The sequence below is a fragment of the Hemitrygon akajei genome, chromosome 22, assembly GCF_048418815.1.
Source record: "Hemitrygon akajei chromosome 22, sHemAka1.3, whole genome shotgun sequence".
NCBI classification, from domain to species: Eukaryota; Metazoa; Chordata; class Chondrichthyes; order Myliobatiformes; family Dasyatidae; genus Hemitrygon; species Hemitrygon akajei.
The window spans coordinates 46,665,028-46,689,693 of record NC_133145.1 but is presented as its reverse complement, the minus strand read 5'-3'; the positions used below and the strand labels follow the sequence as shown (position 1 = coordinate 46,689,693).

General features: G+C 36.8%; 1 protein-coding gene across 3 annotated transcripts in view; it reads left to right on the top strand.

Moving 5' to 3' along the window:
* tbc1d16 (TBC1 domain family, member 16) overlaps positions 1-24,666 on the top strand; it is a 110,768-nt gene that overhangs the window by 58,541 nt on the left and 27,561 nt on the right. For 2 of the 3 annotated variants that reach the window (XM_073026154.1, XM_073026155.1), the window contains 4 exons: positions 3,825-4,034; positions 7,582-7,729; positions 13,488-13,652; positions 19,423-19,571. In XM_073026154.1, coding sequence (XP_072882255.1) covers positions 3,825-4,034; positions 7,582-7,729; positions 13,488-13,652; positions 19,423-19,571 — 672 coding nt within the window. Of the gene's footprint in view, positions 1-3,480; positions 3,591-3,824; positions 4,035-7,581; positions 7,730-13,487; positions 13,653-19,422; positions 19,572-24,666 lie in introns of those variants that run through there. The other variant, XM_073026156.1, reaches the window with a different exon arrangement.

Here is a 24,666-nt window from a genome sequence, read left to right as displayed (position 1 = left end):
GTTCCTTGGTGCAATTAATTGGCAAAAAGAAAATCAGAAGGGGAAGTTGTTGAGCATTTGAGAGTAAATAAATTGCCAAGCTGCAGAGGGGAATTAGACTGATACTCTGCATGACTTGGCATGGACTTAGTAGGCTAAATGGTCCTGTAGTAAGTAAATGATTTTTATTTAACTCCATCTGTTGATAATCCTTGACCGTGGAATGATTGCTGGTGTCAGAGGGGGTGGTTTGAGTATCTCAGAAACTGCTATCTCCTGGGATTTTCACACTTGACAGTCTCTAGGGTTTACACAGATGGTGTGACACCACAAATAAACATCCAGTGATTGGCTGTTTTGTGGATGAAGATGCCTTGTTAATGAGAGAGATCAGGGGAGAATGGCTAGACTGGTTCAAACTGACAAGACGGTGACAGTAACTCAAATAACCAAGAATTACAACAGTGGTGTGCAGAAGAGCATCTCAAAGTACAACACATCGAACCTTGAAGTGGAAGCTACTGCAGAAGACCATGAACATCCACTCAGTGGCCATTTTATTAGGTACAGAAGATACCTAATAAAGTGGCCACCTGGTGTTTATTCAAATATCTTTTTCCACTGGAGGCTTACAAAGCATATATTTCATTACTTGTCAACAGTATATTTAAAGAAATATTCCCAAGGTATCAAGGGATACTGAGGAAACGCCTGTGCTGTATGATTCCATCCGTTCATTAATGAGCTATTATGGGTTTTCTCATCTCATGTGAAGGAAACTGATATGTTGCACAACATATCCTTGCTATTATTGAATTACCCTAAGGCAAATTTCTGGTGACAAAGTTTTCAATCTCAGATTGTGACTTTACAATGATAAGCTGACATAAAATAGTGCAAGGCAATGTTGAGATTAGTGTACATCCTGGTTTCTGCAAATTTGTTTACAATAATTTAAACAATGAATACTGCTCTGAATATAGGAAGGAAATACCTTTTATATCTATATTATATGATTGCCTAACGGTTGGCAATTTCTGAATAATAGTTCAAGAATTCTTAATCTTTCAGTTTCTCCTGCTTCCTAGCTGGATCCAAGTTATCTAATAAGCAATATGCACAAGATTTTCCCGAGTGACTTTGCTTGATTTTGTACTTGGCTTGTAAGAGCTATGTGGGGGGGGGTGGGGGGGGGGAGCTTTGTCCTGTAAATTCCATTCTGTATCTTTCACTTGTGATCTCTCATGATCAGGAACTAGGCATGTGGCATTGTGTCGGTGAGCCAATGTTGCAGTAAAATACAAAAAGTCCCAAGTTATCTGAAAGTTATCAGTATGTTTTTTACAGTAACCCATACTCTTGCATTTATTCTTTCATTTCATTGAATAATCATCCACACACTGGCCATATTTATACTAATTGAATATATACAGTTTCCAATCACGAATGAATACCATGATATATTAAGCTGCTCATGCTCACTGCAGCCATGCATGGTAAACACTAACTTCTGTGGGTACTCTACATACTGTTGTGTCAGTTTAATGTCCTTAGCAAAGCTTTGCATGGATAAATGTCTAAAACAAGCCTGCCCACATGGGCAAAAGAAAAAGTTGTTTAACACTGGCTCTAAACAGCACCCAATATTCAGAAATACAGTAGTAATAAACATTCAAAAACTATTTAAAGAAAATTAATTAAACTCTTCCAATTTTTTAGGATCTACTGTTTATTAACATTTGACTCAAAGTACTTTTTTAAATTGTAAAAAGCTTAATATTTTTACCTGGTTGGCAATCATTATTTTCCATTGAAATGAATGGATTCATTATTCTTATGTCAGTTTTAGTATTTAGTCCTAAGGAATTGTAATGGGTTTTCAGAAGATCACACTTGAGCAGCTCTGTTTTTTTTAGATTTGATTTGTGCCAAATGCAATCACTGCACCTTTTTTAGGTTAGAAATCTAGCTCCTATTAATATAAGGAATTTCATGATGAGTCCATGTTACTAAAATAGGTGGTGATGTGGATGTTGAAGTTTAATTAAAACTTACAGAGGGCTCTTGATCAGCTAGATATGTAGGCTGAGGATTGGCAAGTGGATTTCAATTCAGATAAATGTGAGGTATTGCATTTTGTGAGGTTAGACCAGGGTAGAACTTACACAGTGAATGGTAGGGCCCTCAGGACAGAGGAACAGAGAGTGCCTTGGCCAGTCAGGGCATTGAATATAAGAGTTGGAAAGGTATGCTGCAGTTAAATAAGATGTTGGTGAGGAGTATTGTGTACAGTTTTGGTTACCTTGTTATAGGTAAGATTTTATTAAACTTGAAAGAGTATAGAAAAGACTTCTTAGAATGTTCCCTGGACTTCGGAGCCTGAGTTACATTGGGAGACGGCATAGACTAGGACTTTATCCCCTGGAAGATTGAGGTACATAAGTTCATGAAGGGCATAGACAAGGTGAAAGCACATAGTCTTTTTCCCATGGTGAGGGTATGAAAAACAGGAGGGCATATGTTTAAAATCAGAGGTGAGAAATTTCAAAGGGTCATCGTGGGCAACTTCTTCTTGTAAAGGGTGGGGCAAGTTTATACTGAGCTACTAGAAACCGTGGTTGAGATGAGCATGTTAGCAACATTTAAAAAACCATCTAGATGAGTACATGGATAGGAGAGATTTAGGGGGCTATGAGCCAAACACAGGCAGATGGGACTAGCATGCTGGGCAACACAATCAGCATGGACATGCTGAGCTAAAGGATCTGTTTCAATGCTGTCTGACTCTATGACTCCTGTGTTAGAGCAGTCATGAAATTGCTGATGAAGAACAGCCAGTGAACTCTTGATACCAGAGTTTGTAAGGAAATTACAAACTCTTTGGTATTTAGAACAGGAAAATTGCCACTCTGAACTCCCAAGATTTCTCAAAGTTCCAGTCCAATGAGAAAAGCTATGCAGATACCCAAATATGTGAATCTTTCCTGCAGGAAGCTCAACTGCTGATCTCTTCTCTTCATTAGCGGCCATGTCAATGTAAGGACTTAACACATGATTTGCATCAATGAGTAATTTCAGCAGCAGTTTTAAATTCTATTAGCTAATTCTTTGACTTTATTTTCTTTACTAATTTTAAGGTATCCTATTGGAGCTTTGGGAGGGTGGTGGTGCATTTTGGGGAGGGGGTTCATATATTTATTATTCTTCATTTGCTTTATATCATATTTCAATAAACTTGCTAACGTGTTGCACTAGAAAGTTTTAGTGCTGAGTATGAATTTTGGGTGTAACCTCTGATTCTAAATTCTACTTGTAAACATGTCTTCAGATCAAATATAATTTTGTTTTGTTATGGGGGAAAAATATTTTTGAGTGCATGTTCCAATAGGTTTTGGAGGTTTCATCTATATTAAGCTGCAAATTATTAATAACTTAGTTAAGAGTTTTTACTAAATAAGACTGCTGCACCCATCATTGAAAGAGGATCAAATTCATTTGAACCTGAGGAGCGATGCTAGTCATCTAATAATATTCCGTCTGTTTTGTTGAGATATAATATCTTTCAATGCACTCACTCTGGATGATTGAGATCTTGGATTATTTTTAATAAGGTTTGACCGTAATAAGGAATAACTATTGAAATTATTAATTTTAATTAGTAGTATATAGATTACTGATAGCTAAATGAACTATTAGTTAAAATGCTTTGCATAAAGTAATTTTTGAATAGTAAATTTACAATAATTATTTTGCCTGTTGCTGTTTCCCAACTAAACACTCTGCAATTTTACTTAAGAAAATATTCTTTAATAATCACTTTTTTCCCCTTTTTCCTCATTATACAGAGAGATGTGCGAAGAACATATGGCTCATTTGGCGAGCTCCATCTCAGACCACTCCTCTGATGCAGGGTACACTTTGCAGTTTTCTGAGAATTGCACACAACCGCATAACACAAAATGGGAAGAGCAGCAGAAGGTGTTGGCACTTGAGCAACTCTATGGTGTTTTTAGAGTTGATTTGAGCCAAATGCGATCACTGCGCCTTTTTTTCAGGTTAGAAATCTAGCTCCCATTAATATAAGGAATTTCTCTATTTATTATTTTTTCTCTCTTTTTCTCCCATATGAATATTTCATCTCTAAAGAGAAGCTCAAAACAGTTTAACCAAAAGATGCTCTCTATAATCCTGTTTGGATTGTTACCTGGAATAACTCCAACATGCTCTGTGGGCCTAATTGGCAGTTCTGATAAGGAAGATACTACTGCCTGTGCTGCATGAAGGTGTGGTAAAGCCTGCATTTTGAAACCTATTGTAATGTATGTGTTATCATGTCATTAATAGATGCTGCTTGCTTAATCCTTCAGCTGTTGAAGTAGTACTGGGAGAATTGTTATGTTTGTTCCTTCATGTTAAATTGATCCAAAACTCATGCTGGCAGTTGATTCTTAATTCTGCTTTTGGAATGGATTGTATTCTTGTCAGTATTTATATTTAGAGATGCTTCCTTGAGATTAACAATAATGATAAATAATGACTTGGAATTTATTTTTTCTCTGTTGGGATAGATGCACTATATATAATTAGCTTTGTTTTGGAAATGGACCGCATCAGGAACAAAGAGTATTATTTACTAAATATATGAATAAAAATCATTATCTTTTACTTAATGATTTCCCCTGCAATGATTGAATCCAGAGTGAACTTATCATATATGGAACCCTGTGACAGAACTCTGAAGACTTCCTTATACTTAGGACAGACTTACTGGGATAGCAATAATATAATTATTTAATTATTCTTTCATTTATATTTGTTAATGTCTTTATTTACTATCATAAAAGAGAATCAGAATCTGATGACAATATTTGATACAAATGCATAATAAGTAAATAATTTTCACATTCTAAATTTTTATGACTGCACTTCCAGATACATCAATTTCTTCTCTTTTATGTTTTCTAGAAAGAAAGGATAATTGATCTTCACTGGGCCTATTTTGGCTAAACAACCATTAAAAGCAGATAATAATAATCAAAAGCAGACAGAGGCTATTTTATAACAATTTGTAACAGATGAATAGAGCCAGTACTCATTGAGAAGGGCTTCACTAAAGTTAGTCAATACACTTTCAGTTTCTCATCTCTTTGAAGGCCCAAAACAATACTGAAATTCATACAATGATCTTCATTCTATTTAGATGATAAATTGTGGGAGTTACTTGCCATTGTAAGTTAAGTTTTGCAGATACTACTTAGTAATTCATTACCACTTTAAAGTATTTTGTTGATGTATAAATTAAATCTGACCATGTCCACATAGTTTGCTACATTTTACCAAATGCATGAACCTAAAAAATAACTTTGAGTTTGTGATGTCAGTGGAAATGAGCCAACAGTTATTATCCATAAGGAGGCAGGAGGCAGGTGTCACCCAAACTTGAGTGAGTCACTGGTAATCTTTAGTAGAAATAGTTTGCTCAGTTGGATACAGTTTATTTTCTACCGTAACATATTGAAATACCTTTGAGATGAAAATAATTAAAGTAATTGAAGTATTAATTATTTTAATTATTTAATCATTTTAGGTGGAGTTAAATAAATCATTTAACCCAGAAACTGGGTATTGTAATACTAAAATATATATAATATTGATATGAATTTGACAATTGGATGATTTGGAAAAGGTTACTTTATGCAATTTTGACGTATTAAATGCCAGCTTGAGGAAATGTCAACTCTGGCTTTGAAGGAAAGCATTGATGTGTTTTTTTTAATTGCTTTCTTCCTTTATTCTTGTTTTGCTTACTTTGCATACCCCTTGTGACACTGGAATGCATTAACATCTAATTATAATTGTCTTTCTGCTGATGCACAAGATGATAAGAATATGAAAGTGGCCTTCTGATAACACCATAGTTCTATGGAATTACTGTCATGCTGTTTTATGAATTAATGCCATTCAGCACCGAATGTTTTTTGCAGTTTTTAAAATGTACAAGTTCTGTATTTCCACAGTAAATAGTTTAGTTTATCTTTTGTGACCATGAGTGCTAAAAATAGTCTTCAGTTCCCCAAAGAACTTGCAGGAGTCCCAGTTATCTTGCAGCATTGGCATTATGTTATTAGATGATATACGTTTCCTGCTTCATGTTAAATTCATACTTTTGGTTCATTGTGATTGCAAGTGTTACTGCTTTCACTCTCTATTTTGGAAAATGGAAAAAGAATGCATTTAAAATACAGCTTTTTATAGGAAAATTAAAAATCATAGTAAAATAGAGAATGAATAAGAACAACCAAATACTTAATTCTAAAAATAAAGCATTTAATTATTCATTTAGTATAGTTACTATTTCAGTCTTATGAGAGCTTAAAAAATTGCAAAACAATGTAGATTCCTGAGATTTTATCACCAAAATAATACAAAACTGACACCCATGTATGTTCATGAAACTGAAAGATCATATTTCATATAGAGGAATATACTTAACTAAAATGCATAATGCACCATTTCAAGTATTTCAAAGTCTCTGCAAGTATCATCAACACTTTGCTTTAAATGTTCAGTAATTGTAGGAAGATGCATTTAAATGCTTTTTCATTTTAAAATAGAAGTTTGGATTGCAACAGCCGCTGTAATTGCCTCTAGAGTGCAAATTTCATTTCTTCAAGTACATCATTAGTCTACTTGGTTTCATGTGACTGTGTTATAAAGAAAGTAGAGATTACATAGTATGCTTCTCAATCAATAAACACTTTCACTGCTCTGTCACTTTGTAGTTGGTACTTCAGAGTAGTTACCTATCTGAATAGAAGTAATGAAAGGAAAGGTTAGATTTCCTCTTAAGTATAGCAAGTATCTGAATAACAAGACACTTTTAATGGATTGCAAAAACATTTTCCTGTAAAAATGTTTCTTGAATAGTACAGCATTTTGCTAAGCTACTTATAATCCATTTGACAAAAACTGCATGTCAAACATTCCTCTCGCCCCATATGAGCTTTTTCTTTGTATTATGCGTGATTATCTGAATTTCTTATGCACGACATTGTAGCAATGTTGGCGATTTGGTCTATATCTTTGCACATTTAAATTCATTTTGTTCTGTATGAAATATTATATTGAATATTATGATGCATAAATAGTACATTTAAAAGCAGAAATACCTAGAAGCCTTGGGTCTTTAGGTCTTTGTAGATAGCACTCCTATAAAGTTTATAAGCCCAAATATTCATGTTCTGCTTTCACCACCAGCATTCAAAGTTATTAGACAGTATTTTGTTTTTCCAATAAATACAGAACTTCGCTTTATATCATACAATGTATTCTGCTAATAGGACATTGGTTATCAGGCATAGAGTTATACTTGAAAATGTTATTTTGTTCTTAATGGATCTAAAGGCAATTCCCCTCCATAAATTTCCATCTTGTAAATTGTGAAGTCCGACTAGCTTCCACATCAGGTTTTGACTTCTCAGTCCATTCAAATGATCACCTCTTAACTTAAAAGTAAATGCAGACACATAGCTGAAGAGAAATGTAATAGAGGGAGTTACAGAAACTACGTAATATTATGCATCTTAAATGTATTTTTCTTAGTGATGAAGCATGCACGTGTGGACAACTTGTCATCGCGAGCCGGGAAAGTCAGTACAAGATCTTCCACTTCCATCGTGGTGGACTTGATAAACTCAGTGAAGTTTTTCAACAATGGAAATATTGCACTGAGACTCATCAAAAGGACCAGGTATATTATTAAATACAGCAGACTGAACCTAGCACCATCCGACACAGTCTGAGATACTTCTGATACTTTTTCAGCTTCACAAGTTATTTACCACGTGTCACATTGTAATGTAAAAACATGAAAACAGGTTCCAAACTAATTTTATTTAGATTACCTTGATACTTTCATAGTCAAGGATATTTTGCTATGAAAAAAATGCTTTTAAAGTTGCAAGAAATGTTCTTTTTTTTCTTCTGTTCTAAATGTTTTTTTTTGATCTTTTAGAAATATTAAAAAGTCAGTTTTGTTAAGCTGAATTGCAGTACATTTTGGGATGCATGAGCATTTGGAAAAATCAATTAGCAGTTTCTTTACAGCCAGCTTTTACACAAATTGGTAACAGACCATGATCAGTCAGCACATCTCTGGCAGTAATTGTTTTCAGAGCAGTTTGTTCTATACACAGTGACCCTTGTGAATAGACTGTGGTTGAAAAGGGGTCTGGTTTGTAAGGACAATGGGGATATTGTTGGCATTGAGATTCTTCCAAATTCAGTTTCCCAACCCCCACTCATTGTCCGTTTTGAAACTGGAGTGTGAAAATATAAATTAAGTGCATTTATATTTGAGATACTTCCCAAGTCTCCTCTTCTGCAGACCATTCTTGAGACTTAGATATAGGTAATTAGATGTGAGTATTGACTTTGTGATTTGCAACACAACAGAAAATTATAAAATTACCATTTGGTGAAAATGTTCAACTGGTCAGACAGCATCCATGGAGGAAGGTTAATAATCTTTTATCAGAACTTGGGAAAGTTAGAAATCTAGTATGGAGGAGCAGGTAGGGAATGCAGAGATATGGACTGTGTGCTTGCAGATTGGATTACTTGCCATTAGCATCATGCTTGGCACAGACACTATGGCCCAGACACATTTGCTGTACAGTCTGTTTTCTTTAAATTTAGAGATTATTTTAATTTGTATTGTTAGTAAAACCCTGTGCACAATCCCATACTTCCCACAATCTTGTACTTTCCACAGATTATTTTTTGATTAAATCATTTAATTTAACTTGGCTCATTTTAAAAAGGAAGATCTCCAAAGAGAAGATTATTTGCAAAATGAGCAGCAAGGATCAATGCACAGGACAGATCATTATTTTAAACTCTGGGCATCTTGAAAATACTGACTTAATTTCCAACAGATTGTGCACTTCTCCCTATTTTCATCATCCAGAGAAATTTTGTTATAGTGGGGGATGATCATCAACCGGCAAGGGAGAAGCAAGAAGGAAATAATTTACTGAATGTTATTTTTTTGCAGAAATAAGAGAGATACAATACTCCTTCTGTTAAGAAAAAACCCTGATTATTACTGAATGGAAATAAAAACTGAATAACATGTTGGGCCCATGTTTAAATGGTCTTCATGTTTGCTCTTGTCTGTGCTGTTAAAACTATTTGAAAACTGACTGCATCCATTCGACAAATTGATACCCATTTCTGATTTGAGAAACTCTGTTATATTCAAGTCTTTAATGCTCTCAAAATATCCACGGGTCTGCAAGATAGTAATAGGATGCTTGAAGTCTAATTAATTTCTTTTCAGCACAGTTGGAATCCTAAACCTCTGCATCATTAGCATAAGTAGCCACTAGACAGAATACAACTGCATTTAAGATCTGTCACTGGGGGCTCTGCTGCACAGAGTCCTGAATAGGTCACAGCACAACTCACACAGGCTCTACTCTCCTACACGGATGACAACAAACTGCATAGAATGCTTTGCAGCCCAAAGACTACTTTTGGTTAACCTTTGAGTAGAATTCTTTTATACCCAGCCTCTGTGAAGTCCCCGTTTCTGACATTTCAGAAAATATTGGAGGTTCTCAACAGGATTAAGCATATCAAGTTGTTAGTAAAAGTATTCTAGATCTAGGCCAATGACATTTATTCAGAATTGGTAATAGTAACAAATATAACAACTGGAAATAATTAAGAAGATGTGTAGCTTGGGTGGTTGATGGTTGGGTTGAGTTGTTCTCCGATCTTGGCAATTTACTTGCCAACATTTCATCACCATGTGAGGAGACATCGTCAGTGCACTGTTGATTGTGGCGTGTCCTCTGAATGCTTGGCCTTTATATATTTTCCATTCAGCTGGTTCGAAGTCAGTTTGGAAACTCAATTGTGTTGTGGGGGAAGAAATCTCGTCACTGATTGCCAGTGTGGTGAACTTCGTGTGCAGTGGTCAGGAGTTTTGCCTGCATTAGTTCATAAGTGGGATCGAATCAGCTGATTGAAGAATATATAAAGGCCAAGCATTCGGTGGACACACCACATTCGACAGCGTACTGGCGTTATCTCCTTGCATGGTGACAAAATGTTTGCAATTAAATTGCAGAGATCGGAGAGCAACTCAGCCCAAGTATACAGCAACAGTATTTAAGTGCTGCAGAGGAAGGGAAGGGGAGCAAAAGAGGGAAAGATCTGATGGTATAAGACAGCAGAGATGCCTGGCAAAAGGGTAATGTTGGTTAGGAAAAAGACAATGGCAATGAGACCAATAAAGAACATAAGTTCAGGGTGTGTAAATGGATAGAAAAGAATGATTATTAACTGTTGTCATTAAATAGTTACTACTTAGAGTTATTGACCGTGTTGTTTGTAATGGTCTCGGTAACAAGACAGAAAGATGCAGACAAGATGGAGAGCTGAAGTGACAGGTCACTCGAAAAATGGGGTTGTGTTTGTAGACTGAAGGGGATATTAAATGATGTCATCACCCAAACTGTGCTTAGTCTCCCCATATGTTTTTGTATACACTCCTGACTAAAGAGTATAATGACATTATTTCTGCCTTCCCCCTTGTGAGGATTCTCATCTGTTTTGCGAATTTTCCTTTGTCATCTGTTCTGACAAGATCATTTTTCTTATCGGTGCCTCTTAATTGAGGATTTTCTTCTACTGTGGTTTACTTTGAAGACATGCATGTAAATATCTGAAGGTATTTTAAAGTTAACTGCATCATTTTGTATGTGGACCCCAGTCAAACAGGACATTTCAGAGGAAATGGTTTTGGAATAAATGCTTGTTTAGTTTGGCTAAAATGCTTAGCCAAAAGCTGGGTTGTTTTCCTGATGCTGATAAATCTTAGAGTCATTTTCACATTTTTGTAAGTGTAGGAAAGAAAATTTGGCTTTTTAGTCCCAACCACTGAATGAACGCATTAGGCTCTTCAGTCAGGTTGGTAGGATTCACATTCACTACGCAAGTGACAATCAGAGAACTTAGCTTTAAAATTAGGACTTGCAGATATGGTGAAACAAAATAGCTATCACTTTCAAGGGGGAAAAGAAATTGGCAGGGAAGGTAGAAAGATAGATGTTTAAAAAATTGGGAAACTTTTTATTGTCCCTATTTTGTCAGTATTTTATAGGCTGAAATATATTTGCTGTGCTCACAGTCACAAACATTCATACCAGAATAAGTTGAGGCATTTTATCAACACCAGGTCAAGGTATCTTGTTGACCTATCTATTCAAGAGTTTTCAAATTTTGCAGGAAATCCAGAATGTTTTCTTTAAAGAAAATGGAGTAAATATTGGAGCCAACAAATTCACCCATTAAATGTCAGTCCATATTGGCTTGTAGAAGGTGTACTTTTACACTGGAATTGATTAAAACAGTTTTTCTTTCCTTCCTTTCTCCACCTCTTTAAGCTGTTCTATCAAACAGCTTTAACAAACTGTGAAACCTCACCAAATGCCGATAACTAAGTTCACATTATTTAAGGCAGAGAGTTAGACTTGGGGCATCTTGGTTAGCTGTCTGATGCTATTGCTCTCTAATTTAATTTGCATTTTGCTAATTGATTTTAGGAGTGCAATCACTGAGTGTTAAAACACACCATATTAATTTAGTGTTTTGTGAAATCCCTTTGGCCTGAATTATAGCCTGGACCATCTGTGGCTTTATGGAGACCTATTTAAATACATTCTGTAAAAGTATTTCCCTATTCCATTCCAGTTAAATGTATTAATGTTTGGACGTTATGCTTTTTGTTAATCATATATTAATTTCTAATTTGCTAGATCATTTGCTGTGGTAGCCATGTTTTTTTTGTTTGGTTCAAAGTAGCTGAGTGTACTTTAGGTTGGCAAGAGTTTGCAAATGGTGAATTCTCACCATCTCAGCTGTGCAGTTTATAGCTGAGGCCAAGTAGAGCCCTGGCATTTACTAGCAGGAAGGAAATGTGGGAACACCACCATACGAGACATTTCTACGCATCTTTCTTTTGAAAAATAGTGTGCAAATCCAGGCAACCTGCATCTTTTCAGTATCTTTTATGGTCAATTTGCTTGACCACTCTAGATTGCCAAAAAGCAGATTACAAGCAGATATCTTAAACGTGAAATTCCAAGGGAGTACATGGAATTAGGGAGTCTGTGCTTTATATCAGTGACTGTCATAAAACCCAAGAAACAATGGAATGATCAGAGCATGAGCGGGTGCTAACTCTACCACTTTGTGCTGCAGTCCACAGGAATTAAAAACTAGTCTCCTAGATCATGCCGTGAACACCCCAGGAGATAAACTGTAAGATAATTAAATAAAAACTGATGTATTTTCATTCTTTGAAATCTTTGATCAGCCAAAAGTTTTGGGGAGTAAAAGGACACTTGGAAGTAATGTGATGAACTCTCATGACCATCTCTTACCATGACCAACCAGAGTAAACAACACAAAAATATCTATCCCTTCATCAGTCATAGCTCACAGTACATTGCTAAAACAAGAAAGGAAATGTGCCTTCTTTTGATCTAAATCCTCAGCTCCTTAATGCCCTTCCATGTCGTGATGCCATGATTTGCCTGGAGGGACCAAAAGGAGTGATTGCTAAATTACTCAGTTATTGCATATTGTGAAGGATATTTAATAGATATTCATACAGAGCATATCAGTATGAACTGCATAGTTTGAATCCAGTAGACCAGGAAAGAAGTTAGCAAATTTGGTTGGCTGGTTGACTACCAAACGTACAACATGGAATTGATGATGCAAAAGTCAAACTAAACTGACATGTTCCACAGATTTTGATCTTTGAAGTGAGATTAACCTGCTATTGAGAGCAAGGCTATCTTTGAGAATATTACATTGAAGGTTGTATATAACTAAATCAGCTTGTTGACTTACCATTGACCTTATCTATTGATGTTATCTTTAAGCCTTTAGGAGGGTGGAAAAAAAAGACACTGTAATACATAGCAACTTTTGTACATAGTTGTGACAGGTTTCACTGTGCTCATCAATCCTTTCCATGTGATTGTATATGGGCATTAAGAATCAGCTGCTTTACTGGAATCGAATTTGTTTGAACTGGTTGAAATTAGTACTCACTTAAAATAATTAATTTCCCAAATAAGGAATAAAATTAATTCACTTATCATAGAATTTGAATTGGAGTCTCAGAATCCACTAATCAGTAGACTAGCTAAGAGCAGCAGTTTCCAACCTGATTGCATTTGTTAATGAAAGTGATTTGTGCATCTTATTCTTATAGAATAGTTCTATTACAATTTTGTTTTGGTGTTTGTTTAGTGTCGCACACTTACGGGCTGCCCCCAGCACGTCCTTAGGTTGCATTGATTGACACGAACGACTCATTTCACTGTGTGTTTCAATGTACATCTGATAAAAAAATGAATCTAGATTTGCTTGTTGCAGAATGAAAACACATTTTTTACACCTGTATACTAAACTCATATTGCCTCCAGGTGTCTGATGTAAAGGCTTGTATGCAGTTTTCAATAAAGCGCCCAAACCTTCCATCAACTGAAACTCATCCTGAGGAAAACATGTATAAACGGTTGGATGTCACTATTTGGCTGAACCACCTGAATGAAATTGGCCAGATGGAAGAGGAATACAAACTCCGCAAGGTTTGTGAAAAGCTTAATAATTAAGTTTACTCATTGGGCAACACCTTTGGGCTATTAACGATATCCCTGAAGTGCCTGTGTGATTTTGTTGGGATATCAACAAAGAAGCTGGGTATGACCATCTTACTTCACACAGGAAAGGAGGAGGGAAAACCCCAAGCTGCTTATTACTTTCATAGAAATCAATTCAGTGGAAACTTGGGCAGAGGCCAAAAGTTAATTCAAAAATAGATTGTAAAATGAGCTTAGACATCTCAACAAGGTGAGTTCAGTACTAATCACAAGAAAACAAAATGCCTATATTGTGTCAAATAGCTACTAGAAGTCCCTTAGAATGATATTTATTGTTTTTCTATACCTTTTGATTTATCTTTTGCAATTCCCTGTTCTATCCATGTTTGCTGGCTCTGCTCCTCCCCTCACCTTTTCCTTCCTCAGTGGCACACTCCCTCCCGCTCTCCTTCTGCCTGCTCACTTCTGTCCCTGTTTCCTGCAGATTTTCTTCTGTCCTCTTATCTGCCATGGGAAGAGCAAGGTATATACTGTAATCCACGTGAGAATGGGAAATCGAGGCTTGCTGAGTTTCCACTTCCTGGGATGAGTCCCAGTGAGTTTATGGGGAGTGTAGGAAATGAAACCCCAGTGAGGTTAAAGGGAGTGCTTGTGATGGGTCTTGGTTAGTAAATGGTAAGAGAGCGGGATCCTAGCTTGACTTGTAACATTCACTGAAAACCAACTTACAGGTGTAACAGGCCCTTTCAAAGTTGCATGGTATGTTAGCCTTTGTTGTTGGAGTAGCTGAGAATGAAGATCATGTAGGGCTTATAGTATAACTGGGAATATTCTGCATAAACGCTTCTTCTAACCTTTTGACATTTGATTTCTGTACACCTGAAGTCCTGATCATTGATGTATGTTCAGAAAATGGCCCTTGCACTGACCCTACCTCCCTCGGAACTCCTCTGTGCACTTCCGAGTAGACTGACAAATAACTTTCCACTATTACTCTATTTCCTATTGCAAAGACATACTTTAATTTTGACGTCAGTCCTATTTGCACACTTCAGATGTAACCTTACCTTTTGCAAATCCATATGAACTTCATTTTCCTCATCAGCAATCTGTTTCTCTTTATTTATTTAAAAAAATTTATTTCCAGTTAGTTGGACACAATTTGCCGTTAACAAAACTGGCTGTCTCAAACTGAAGCCAGACTTGTCAAGCGACTGCTAATTCCTTCCCTGTTATGGTTCAAAAACTTTCCATGCAATTAAAGTTAAACTGACAGATCTGTAGTAGCTGAGTTTAACCCTGTATTTTTTTTAAATCTACGTAGGAGTGTAACATTTTCAATTTTCCAGACCTGAAGCATCACTACTGAATTTGGTATTCCGAAGATTACAATCAGGGCATCTGCACTTTCTTCCTTTCCTTAGAAATTTAGAGGGCATCCCACTTGGAAATAATGGATTCTTGAAATTTATTTTATTTGGCCTTTATTAAAATACCTCATCTGGGTTGCTGATGAATGCATGAACGTTGCAGCAAAATGATTATAATTTTTAATGCTAAAACTAAACAAGCCAATCACTTAGGGAATAATGGAGCAACCCATCAGTCTAACATGTTTAGCACATTGTGTCCATGATTTAGAAAAAAAATTGAATCTGAGCCATGAGTTGTATTTCTTCAGGCAGCTAACTGCTGAACTTGGCTTCAGCATTGGACACGGTACTGAATGAGGTGCCTTGTCAAAAGGAAGCATGAAAATTTGGCTGTGTCTTATATCACAATCTAGCTCTAGCATATCGTACCAGCTGGCCACAGATGAGGATTGGCAGAGAAACCATGAAAAAGTCTGCAGTTTCCTACCCATCCTCTCACCCTGGGTCTGCTGAAGAGAATATTAAGTAGTTGAGGATCTTTTTTTTTAGAGGAAAAAATGTACATCCTTTTTTTTTAATGTATCTGCATTTATTTTTGCTCTGTGCCATTTGGCTTTCTGTTGTCTTTTGAATGACTACCCCAGACAGGGAATGTGTTCCCTCAGATGCATTCAGCTGTAATTGCACCTTTTAATGTCAGTTTCATTGCAGTGAAGTTAGCATAAATCCACACCTGAATATTGGCAGTCAGTGATTCTTAATCTGAGCATTTATATGGAATAGGAATCAGAATACTGAAGAACATTTGTCAGTCTTATTATTATTGTTTTGCTATTGCAATTTCCAATGTTCATATTTAACATCAGATTTGCCTGTGCTATACGACCGTACTGTGCTTGCACTGCTATTATCCCAGCAGCATGTCTTCTATCCTGCTGGTCAGCAGAGCGGCTTATAGTGAGATTGTTACACCTATCTCCGATTTCTAGCTGCAAAATGCCCCGGGATCATCCTCTAAATGAACCAGTAGTCATCCATGCAGAGAAAAAATATTTTCTATGAAGTGTCTGTGGTATTCTGAGCTCTGTTTTAAAATGTATTTATTAATATGGGCCAGCTTATAGCAGGTATATAATACACACACACCTTGTATTTATAATGGCTAGATTCTGAGATGTATGATTTAAAAATATAGTATTAATGTAATAATTGTTTATTTTCTGCTTATCCTTTATTTAATCAATGCCTCAGTTAGAGATTTCTTTGCTCAAAGCCTAGTTTTTATCCCAGTTGCTAGTCCCTGCCCAGCTTCATTCACATGTGATAGTCATGATTCTGATTGGAATTTGAGAAGCAGTAAGTTTTCACAACTAGAGTTGGGGAGATTCTACACCAGCAGGAAGAAGATTAGTGATGACCTGCAGAAAATGTGTGGCCTGTGGAGTCTTGACAACAACACAGTGATGCTCTTGGCACAGCTGATACCCCAGCCAAGATTAGCAGGAAGAAGGCAATATTTATCTGAAGAGATTCTTAAATGTAAATACAAATATTCACTGACAGCTGCAGTGTACTAACTTAGGCACCGAGTACCTTAGTATCTTTCTGAACTGTAGCTCTGATCAATTATTATGTATTGTAAAGATCAAATAACAGTAAAATAGTGCTCTGCTTTATATTAGGCTGATATTTTAAAAACTGTTAGTTTGGGACATATTTTTCTAAGAAGTGTAACTTGTGTTTTTAAATACTCCACAGATTCCCCAATTGTTTCTGGCATGGTGGTATGATGAGGGGGGTTGTTGGTTAATAAACAGGAAAATGTGTCTTAGTGGGAAATTTATTTAGTAATTAGATTATTTATTTAAATCAGTTTTATTTCTGGGTTACTGACGGAATTGCAGAGGTCAGTTGCTTTAAGGATGCAATCTGTTTTACCTCCACAAATTGACCTCAAGTCCCCACTGTGGTTGACTATTTCATGAACCTCAATGCCCTATATGATCATCCAACTAGATGAAAGTGTGTTTGCCAATTTAGTCTATTTATTTATGTCAAGAATTGCTACAATTACTTCCAATTCCACTGGTATACTGATATTCCTCATGTCCTTTGAGAAATAATTCTTGATCTCTTTTATTTCTTATTTCTATGCTATTGTCTTCAACTTTATCCAAAAAGAAGGGTTACATTTATGATTCTGGCATCTCAACTCCTACTACCATTCCTACCTTACCAAATGAGCTTTCCATAAGTTTTATGGGTTTTTTGAAAATCCATGTGAATGGATGGAAAATTTGTGAGGACCAAAGCCATGGTCTTGTGCCTCAGTTACAAATTAAATTTCCTTGCCAGTGACGCAAATTCTCTTTGTGGTATCTGAAACTGAATCAAACTATTCACAATCTTGAGTTCAATTTCATATTTTCTTACAGTGCCTTCACTAAGCCCACCTCTTTTCAGAATTGACCAACTACTCTCCTTCCTCAGTTGATCTGTTACTAACATCCATATCCTTGTTACAGCAATTCTTGACTAATTCAATGCATTTTTATCTGACCTTCCTTGTTCTTCATTCCATGAATTTGCTATCCAAAATTCCACCACCTGTGTCTTCACCCATCACATCTGTGCTTACTGACCTTTTTTTTGATCCTTGTTCAATGGAACCTCTATTGTGTTTCATTAAAATTCAGATTCTTATTTTCTAATTTCCCTGGTAGTTTTGTCCTTCTGTTTTACTGGAGCCATTTACTCTTAGATCAATATGGATTTGGTGGGCCAACGGATCCATTTTTGTGCTCTATATTTCTCTGTCCATCTATATCAATCCCATTTAGTCCATATCTTCCTAAGCCTTGTCTACTTGTATGTCTCTCTAAATGCCTTTTAAATATAGTAATTGTATCTGATTTCACCCTCTCCACTGGTAGTGTGTTGCAGTGTAGTTTAAAAAAGACTTGCCCCTCAGATCACCTTTAATACTCCTTCCACTCACCTTAAACCTGTGCTCTTTTGTTTTTGGTACTTAGATATTAGCCAATCTTCATTTACAGTCTCTTGAGAATCCCCAAATTTAATTCCTCTTCTAGTGATTGTTTCTTCAGCTGCCAGCATTACATTCTTAAATTCTGTCCCAAAACATTTTTGTTTTGTTTCCTTGTTTATTTATTTATTTCTCTAACCAGGGTTTGATTATCTGCCTTAATACTTCCTCATAGCTCAATGTCAATATGTTGTTTGATAGCACTCCTGTGAAGTGTTTGGGATGTTTTGCTGCATTAAAAGCATTATGTAAATGGAAGCTGTTAATCTAGGCTGACACTTGAGTGTAGTATTGAGCAAGTTATGCATAGCCATTTGGATGAGATGTTATTAGTCTGTTCAGGTATATGTAAAAGATCCATTAATTGAATTCTCACACAACTTATCAAGAGAGTTCATGAAATGACTGGACATTTACCCCTTATCAGAGTGCATATTTAACTCATTGCTTTGTGTAAATTAGCTGTAATGTTGAGATTCATAAGTGACCACACTTCAGTACTTGATTGTGACCTTTGAGATGCTTCAATGATATATATTTTATTTATTCAGTTTTGTTTCCAGAATCTAGGTATTTTGCAATATGATATCAAATGTGATGCATAAACACACATGGACGAGTACACCAGCCATTCTTCATACAAAATTCCTACAACTAATCATAGGAATATAAAGTAAACAATAGAAATAAGAGTAGACCATACAGCCTTTGATCCTGTTTCACCATTCGATGTAATGCTGATACTCATTCGCCACCTACATAGTCTACAATTACTACCAATTCTCTACTGTTGAAAAGGATAAACTTTCTCAAATGCCCTTCAAAGGACACCATCATCTTAAAAGCCAATCTTAGAAATCTGCATTAACTCCAAAGCCAGTAAATCCTTCTAAACAAAGAGATGAAATTTGCTTGCTGTTGTTGAAAACTAAATTCTGCCTGCCAGGAAATTTTGATTCCTATTGGCATGGTTGATTGGAATGCTTTAAATTTGGTTTGTAAAATTCATGCTTGTAAAATTCCTTCAAAAACTATACTTCAACTGTGGGACACTATCGTCACATTCTTTATAAGAAATATTTTGTCATGTGAACTTTAAAGATTTTCAGACTAAATGATTTTGTTAGTCATGAAAACTACTTTTAGGCTACATACAAAAATAATTAGAGTTGCATGCCTTTGCTACCGATAATAGTCTTTTGCTTGGGCAGAAGATATCCCTGCTTATTTCTCCACAACAAATGTTAGTTCGTTATTTTAATTAAGGAGTATTTGGTAAATAAAAATAGCTATAGGTATGGAAAGGAATCATGAGGACTTCTGCATCTTTCTTTTAAAGGCAATATTTTTTGGTGGTATTGATCCTGCAATCCGTGGAGAGGTCTGGCCATTTCTGTTACAGTTTTACAGCTGTGAGTCAACATCAGAAGAACGAGAAGCTCTCCGTATTCAGAAACGTTTGGAATATGAGGAACTCGAGCAAAAGAGGTAATACCTCTTCAGAGCTTAAGAATTTTTTATTCCACTGCCATTACTTAAAATTCAGCTGTAATTTCCTAATATGGGGTAAATTTAAGAGTGGAGCCAGCAAGATGATGTGTAATTAGAGTGGTCAGTGCGTAAGTCGAACTTGTGTTAAGAACTTTGAAGAAAGAATAAATAGAATTTTAGAAAAGTATTCCAATGCAAAAGCGCAAATGGGAAGAAATAGTAATGGCCAAAAAGTAAGGAAACCATAAGTTTAGAGAATAGGTTAGAACAAAAAGAGAAAAAATGAACAACATAGGAAGTAATAACAAAATGTCTTTATTAAACAACACCAGATTAATGAAAGGTAAGAACGTACTAGATTGACAATACAGCAATCTATGGACCATTAGCAACATAATAATTTGGTAGTAACTGGTTGTGAAGAACAGCTGCAATGGTAGAAAGGACAAGAATGCAAGTTCCATATAATGGACTTGCATACAGTTAATTAAGATTGAGGAAGCTGTGGTAAGCAAAATAGAGAAGCATGAGAGCAAGAAAGTTATTATGAAGCTTTATAAATTACTGGTTTGGAAACATCTGGATCATTATGCCCATTCCTGCCCCCACATTTTATGAGAGATATCAAAGCTTTGAAGAGAGTTTATTTGAGTGGAACTAAATTGATTCTAGGGATAGGGATGTCAGTTATGTGGATAAACCGGAGAAACTGAGGCGGCGGGGTGGGGGGGGGGGGGGGTGAAGTTCTTGTCGGAACATAGGAAATTAAGTGATCTGATTGAATCAGAATCAGGTTTATTATCACCAGCATGTGAAGTGAAATTTGCTAACTTAGTAGCAGCAGTTCAATACAATACATAACATAGAAGAAGGGAAAAAATATTAGTAATAAACAAATCAATTACAGTATGCGTATATTGAATAGATTAAAAATGTGCAAAGAACAGAAATACTGTATATTTAAAAAAGAGTGAGGTACTGTCCAAGGGTTCAATGTCCATTTAGGAATCAGATGGCAGAGGGGAAGAAGCTGTTCCTGAATCGCTGAGTTTGTGCCTTCTGTACCTCCTACCTGATGGTAACAGTGAGAAAAGGGCCTTCCCTGGGTGCTGGAAGTCTTTAATAATGGACACTGCCTTTCTGAGACACCGCTCCCTAAAGATGTCCTGGGTACTTTGTAGGCTAGTACCCAAGATGGAGCTGACTAGATTTACAACCCTCTGCAGATTATTTCGGTCCTTTGCAGTAGCCCCTCTTACCAGACAGTGATGTAGCCTGTCAGAATGCTCTCCACAGTACATCTATAGAAGTTTTTGAATGTATTTGTTTACATACCAGATCTTTTCAAACTCCTAATGAAGTATAGTTGCTGTCTTGCTTTCTTTATAACTACATCGATATGTTGGGACCAGGTTAGATCCTCAGAGATTTTGACACCCAGGAACTTGAAACTGCTCACTCTCTCCACTTCTGATACCTCTATGAAGATTGGTATATATTCCTCTGTCTTACCCTTCCTGAAGTCCACAATCAGCTCTTTCGTCTTACTGACGTTGAGTGCCAGGTTGTTGCTGCGGCACCATTCCACTAGTTGGCATATCTCATTCCTCTACGCTCTCTCGTCACCACATGAGATTCTATCAACAATGGTTGTATCGTCAGCAAACTTATAGATGGTATTTGAGCTATGCCTAGCCACACAGTCGTGTATACAGAGAGTAGAACAGGGGGCTAAGCACACACCCCTGAGGTGCGCCAGTGTTGATTGTCAGTGAGGAGGATATGTTATCACCAATCCGTACAGATTGTGGTCTTCTGGTTAGGAAGTCGAGGATCCAATTGCAGAGGGAGGTACAGAGGCTCAGGTTCTGCAGTTTCTCCATCAGGATTGTGGGAATGATAGTATTAAATGCTGAGCTATAGTCGATGAACAGCATCCTGACATAGGTGCTTGTGTTGTCCAGGTGGTCTGAAGTCATGTGGAGAGCCTTTGAGATTGTGTCTGCCGTTGACCTACTGTGTCAATAACAATGGGTGTTTAAAATCATGAAAGTTGCAGACAGAATTGATAGATGAAAACTTCTTAGTGGGAGAAGCACCAAGGATTAGGGAACTTAGATTAAAGGGAAGAAAATGACATGAAGCAGGCAACACACATGAAATGCTGGAGGAACTCAGCAGGCCAGGTAGCAATTGTGGAAAAGAGCACAGTCGATGTTTTGGGCCGAGACCCTTCAGCAGGACTGGAGAGAAATAAAAGTCCTGCTGAAGGGTTTCAGCCCGAAATGTTGACTGTATTCTTTTCCATAGATGCAGCCTGGCCTGCTGAGTTCTTCCAGCATTTTGTGTGTGTTGTTTGGATTTCCAGCATCTGCAGATTTTCTCTTGTAAATGACCTGAAGCAATTTTTTTACCTTAGTGATTGGAGTCTGAATTGCATGAGAGGGCACAGTAGAAGCATGTTTGATTGTAGCTAAATAGAGCTGGATAATTATGTGATTGTGATCGCAAGACCCTGTCGGACACTGGTAATGTAGAATACTGCAAGTCCGGTTCACTCGTTCTTTGGAGAGACCCACGGTGGGAAACTGCGTTGCCCTTTTTGTGGCAAGGACTAGATCTAGGCTAAGGCCACTGGGTTGTCTGTTGCAGCTGACCAGGAGAGGAGATGCCAAAGCAGTGTGGAAGAGCCTCTGCGGGGCATGCTGGAATCTGTACTAGGTTAGGCCTGTTTGCTCCCATTGGTGCTGCCCTCCAGTGTTCACATTGTGGAAAGACAACTTAATTCTACAATTTTACAGTCATGCCACTCAGGGTCGTGGGGTATATATATATTTTTTTCTCTGTTTGGGAATGTCTGCTCTTCTGAAATTGTAACTATATGTGCTATTTGTGCTCTGTACTGTGTGCTGTTGGTAATGTGTTTTGCACCTTGGCCCTGGAGGAACTCTGTTTCATTTGGCTATATTCATGAATGAGTGAATGATAATTAAACTTGAACTTGAAAGAATTTACACTGTTATGAGGAGAAAGTGGACTAGCTGGATTGTCCTTCCAGTGGGCTAATGTTGGCTTGTTGGGACAAATGGCCATGCAATAGCCATGATGTAATGCGAATATCAAGAAACAAAATTAACAAGAGTAAAAAGATACAAAACAATAAAAAATTGAGATAATAAAGGATTGGATATTTAATAGTATATCACTAATTATCAATTAATGAAAATTAAAAGGGAGCAACATCCTGACAAATTCCTGAAATGAGAGGTAAAGAGACATTACTGATGAGTCTTCAATCACAAACTTGGTGGAAATCATGTACAATAATAGGGCAGTGTAAATCAATAAGTTAATAGTGATCTGCAAAGCAAGTTCTGTAATCATTGTGATACTCTAATAATCAATATGTTGAACAAATCAGATTGGTAAAGGGAAGAAAATGACATGAAGCAGGCAACACACATGAAATGCTGGAGGAACTCAGCAGGCCAGGTAGCAATTGTGGAAAAGAGCACATTTGGATGAGTTCATGGACAGTAGTCAGGACAATTTCTCAAAATAATATAATGTAGAACCAGTTTAAGGAACCACTTTTTAAACTCTGGTCACGTGCATTGATTCACAATTAAGATATCAAGGTTAGAGGATCTTCTGGAAAGAGCAATCATAACATGATTGTCCTGAGAGTTTAGCTAGTTCTTACTAAGGCAGAGTTGCCTAAAGTAGACTAGCAAATGTTGCAAGATGAGTTGCTAATGGACATTGGATTGAATGACACGTCCCTTGAGTGGCAAAGTAGCAGCATGGAGCACATTTAAGAGATGAGCAGGAATTCCTTCTTTTGGAACATCATAATTATTTCAAATTCTTCATCCCAAAGAGCTGATACATTGAACAAAATTAATGCCAAAAGAGATAGACCTTTGTTCTTCATAGGGAACAGGTGGAAAAGTAAAGCTGAGTCCAAGATCAGATCAATCATGAACTATTTGAATGGTGGAATAAGCTGCAATAGCAAGTTTGTGAACAGCCCAATCCTGTTCCTATTTCACGTGATTTTATAGCTTGCTCTTATGAAGGCAGAGTTGACCAAAGGAGACAAGCAAATGTTGCAAGATGAGTGGCTGATGGACATTGGATCAAATGATCTAACAGAAATAACATCTCTTCCTTGCTGATAATCAAAATTAATGTACCTTAGTGATGTGTGCTTAACCCACTGCTCTACTCTACACCAACAACTGTGGTAGGCACAGCTCAAATGCCATCTATAAATTTTGCTGCTAAACACAACTACTGTTGGCAGAATTTCAGATGGTGACAAGAGGGTGTACAGGAACAAGATATATCAGCTAGTTAAGCGGTGTCACAGCAACAACCTTGCACTCAGTAAGACCAAGGAACTGAATGTGGACTTCAGAAAGGGTAAGATGAGGAAACACACACAGTCCTCATCGAGGTATCAGAAGTGGAAATAGTGAGCAATTTCAAGTTTGTGCCTGTGAGGATCTAACCTGGATCCAACATATCGATGCAGCTATAAAGAAGGCATGACAGTGGCTATATTTCATTAGGAGTTTATTTGGTATGTCATCAAAGGCACTCACAAATTTCTACAGATGTAGCATTCTAACTGGCTGCATCACCATCTGGTATGGGGGTAGAGGGGATGCTACTGTACAGGATTGAGAGAACTTGTGGAGAGTTGTAAACTTAGTCAGCTCCACCAGAGGCACTAGTCTCCCTAGTGTCCAGGACATCTTCAAGGAGTGATGCCTCAAAAAGGTGGCGTTCATCATTAAAGACCCCCTTCACCCAGGTCATGTCTTGTTTTCATTGCTACATTGGTACAGAAACCTGAAGGCACACACTCAAGTGGCTCAGGAACAGCTTTTTCCCCTCTGCCATCTGATTTCTGAATGGACATTTAACCCTTGAACACTATCTCGCTACTTCTTGTATTTATATTTTTGCACTACTTAACCATAAGACATAGGAGCAGAAATTAGGCCATTTGACCCATTGAGTCTGTTCCACCATTCAATCATGGCTGATCCTTTTTTTATTCTCCTCCTCAACCCTATTTACCGGC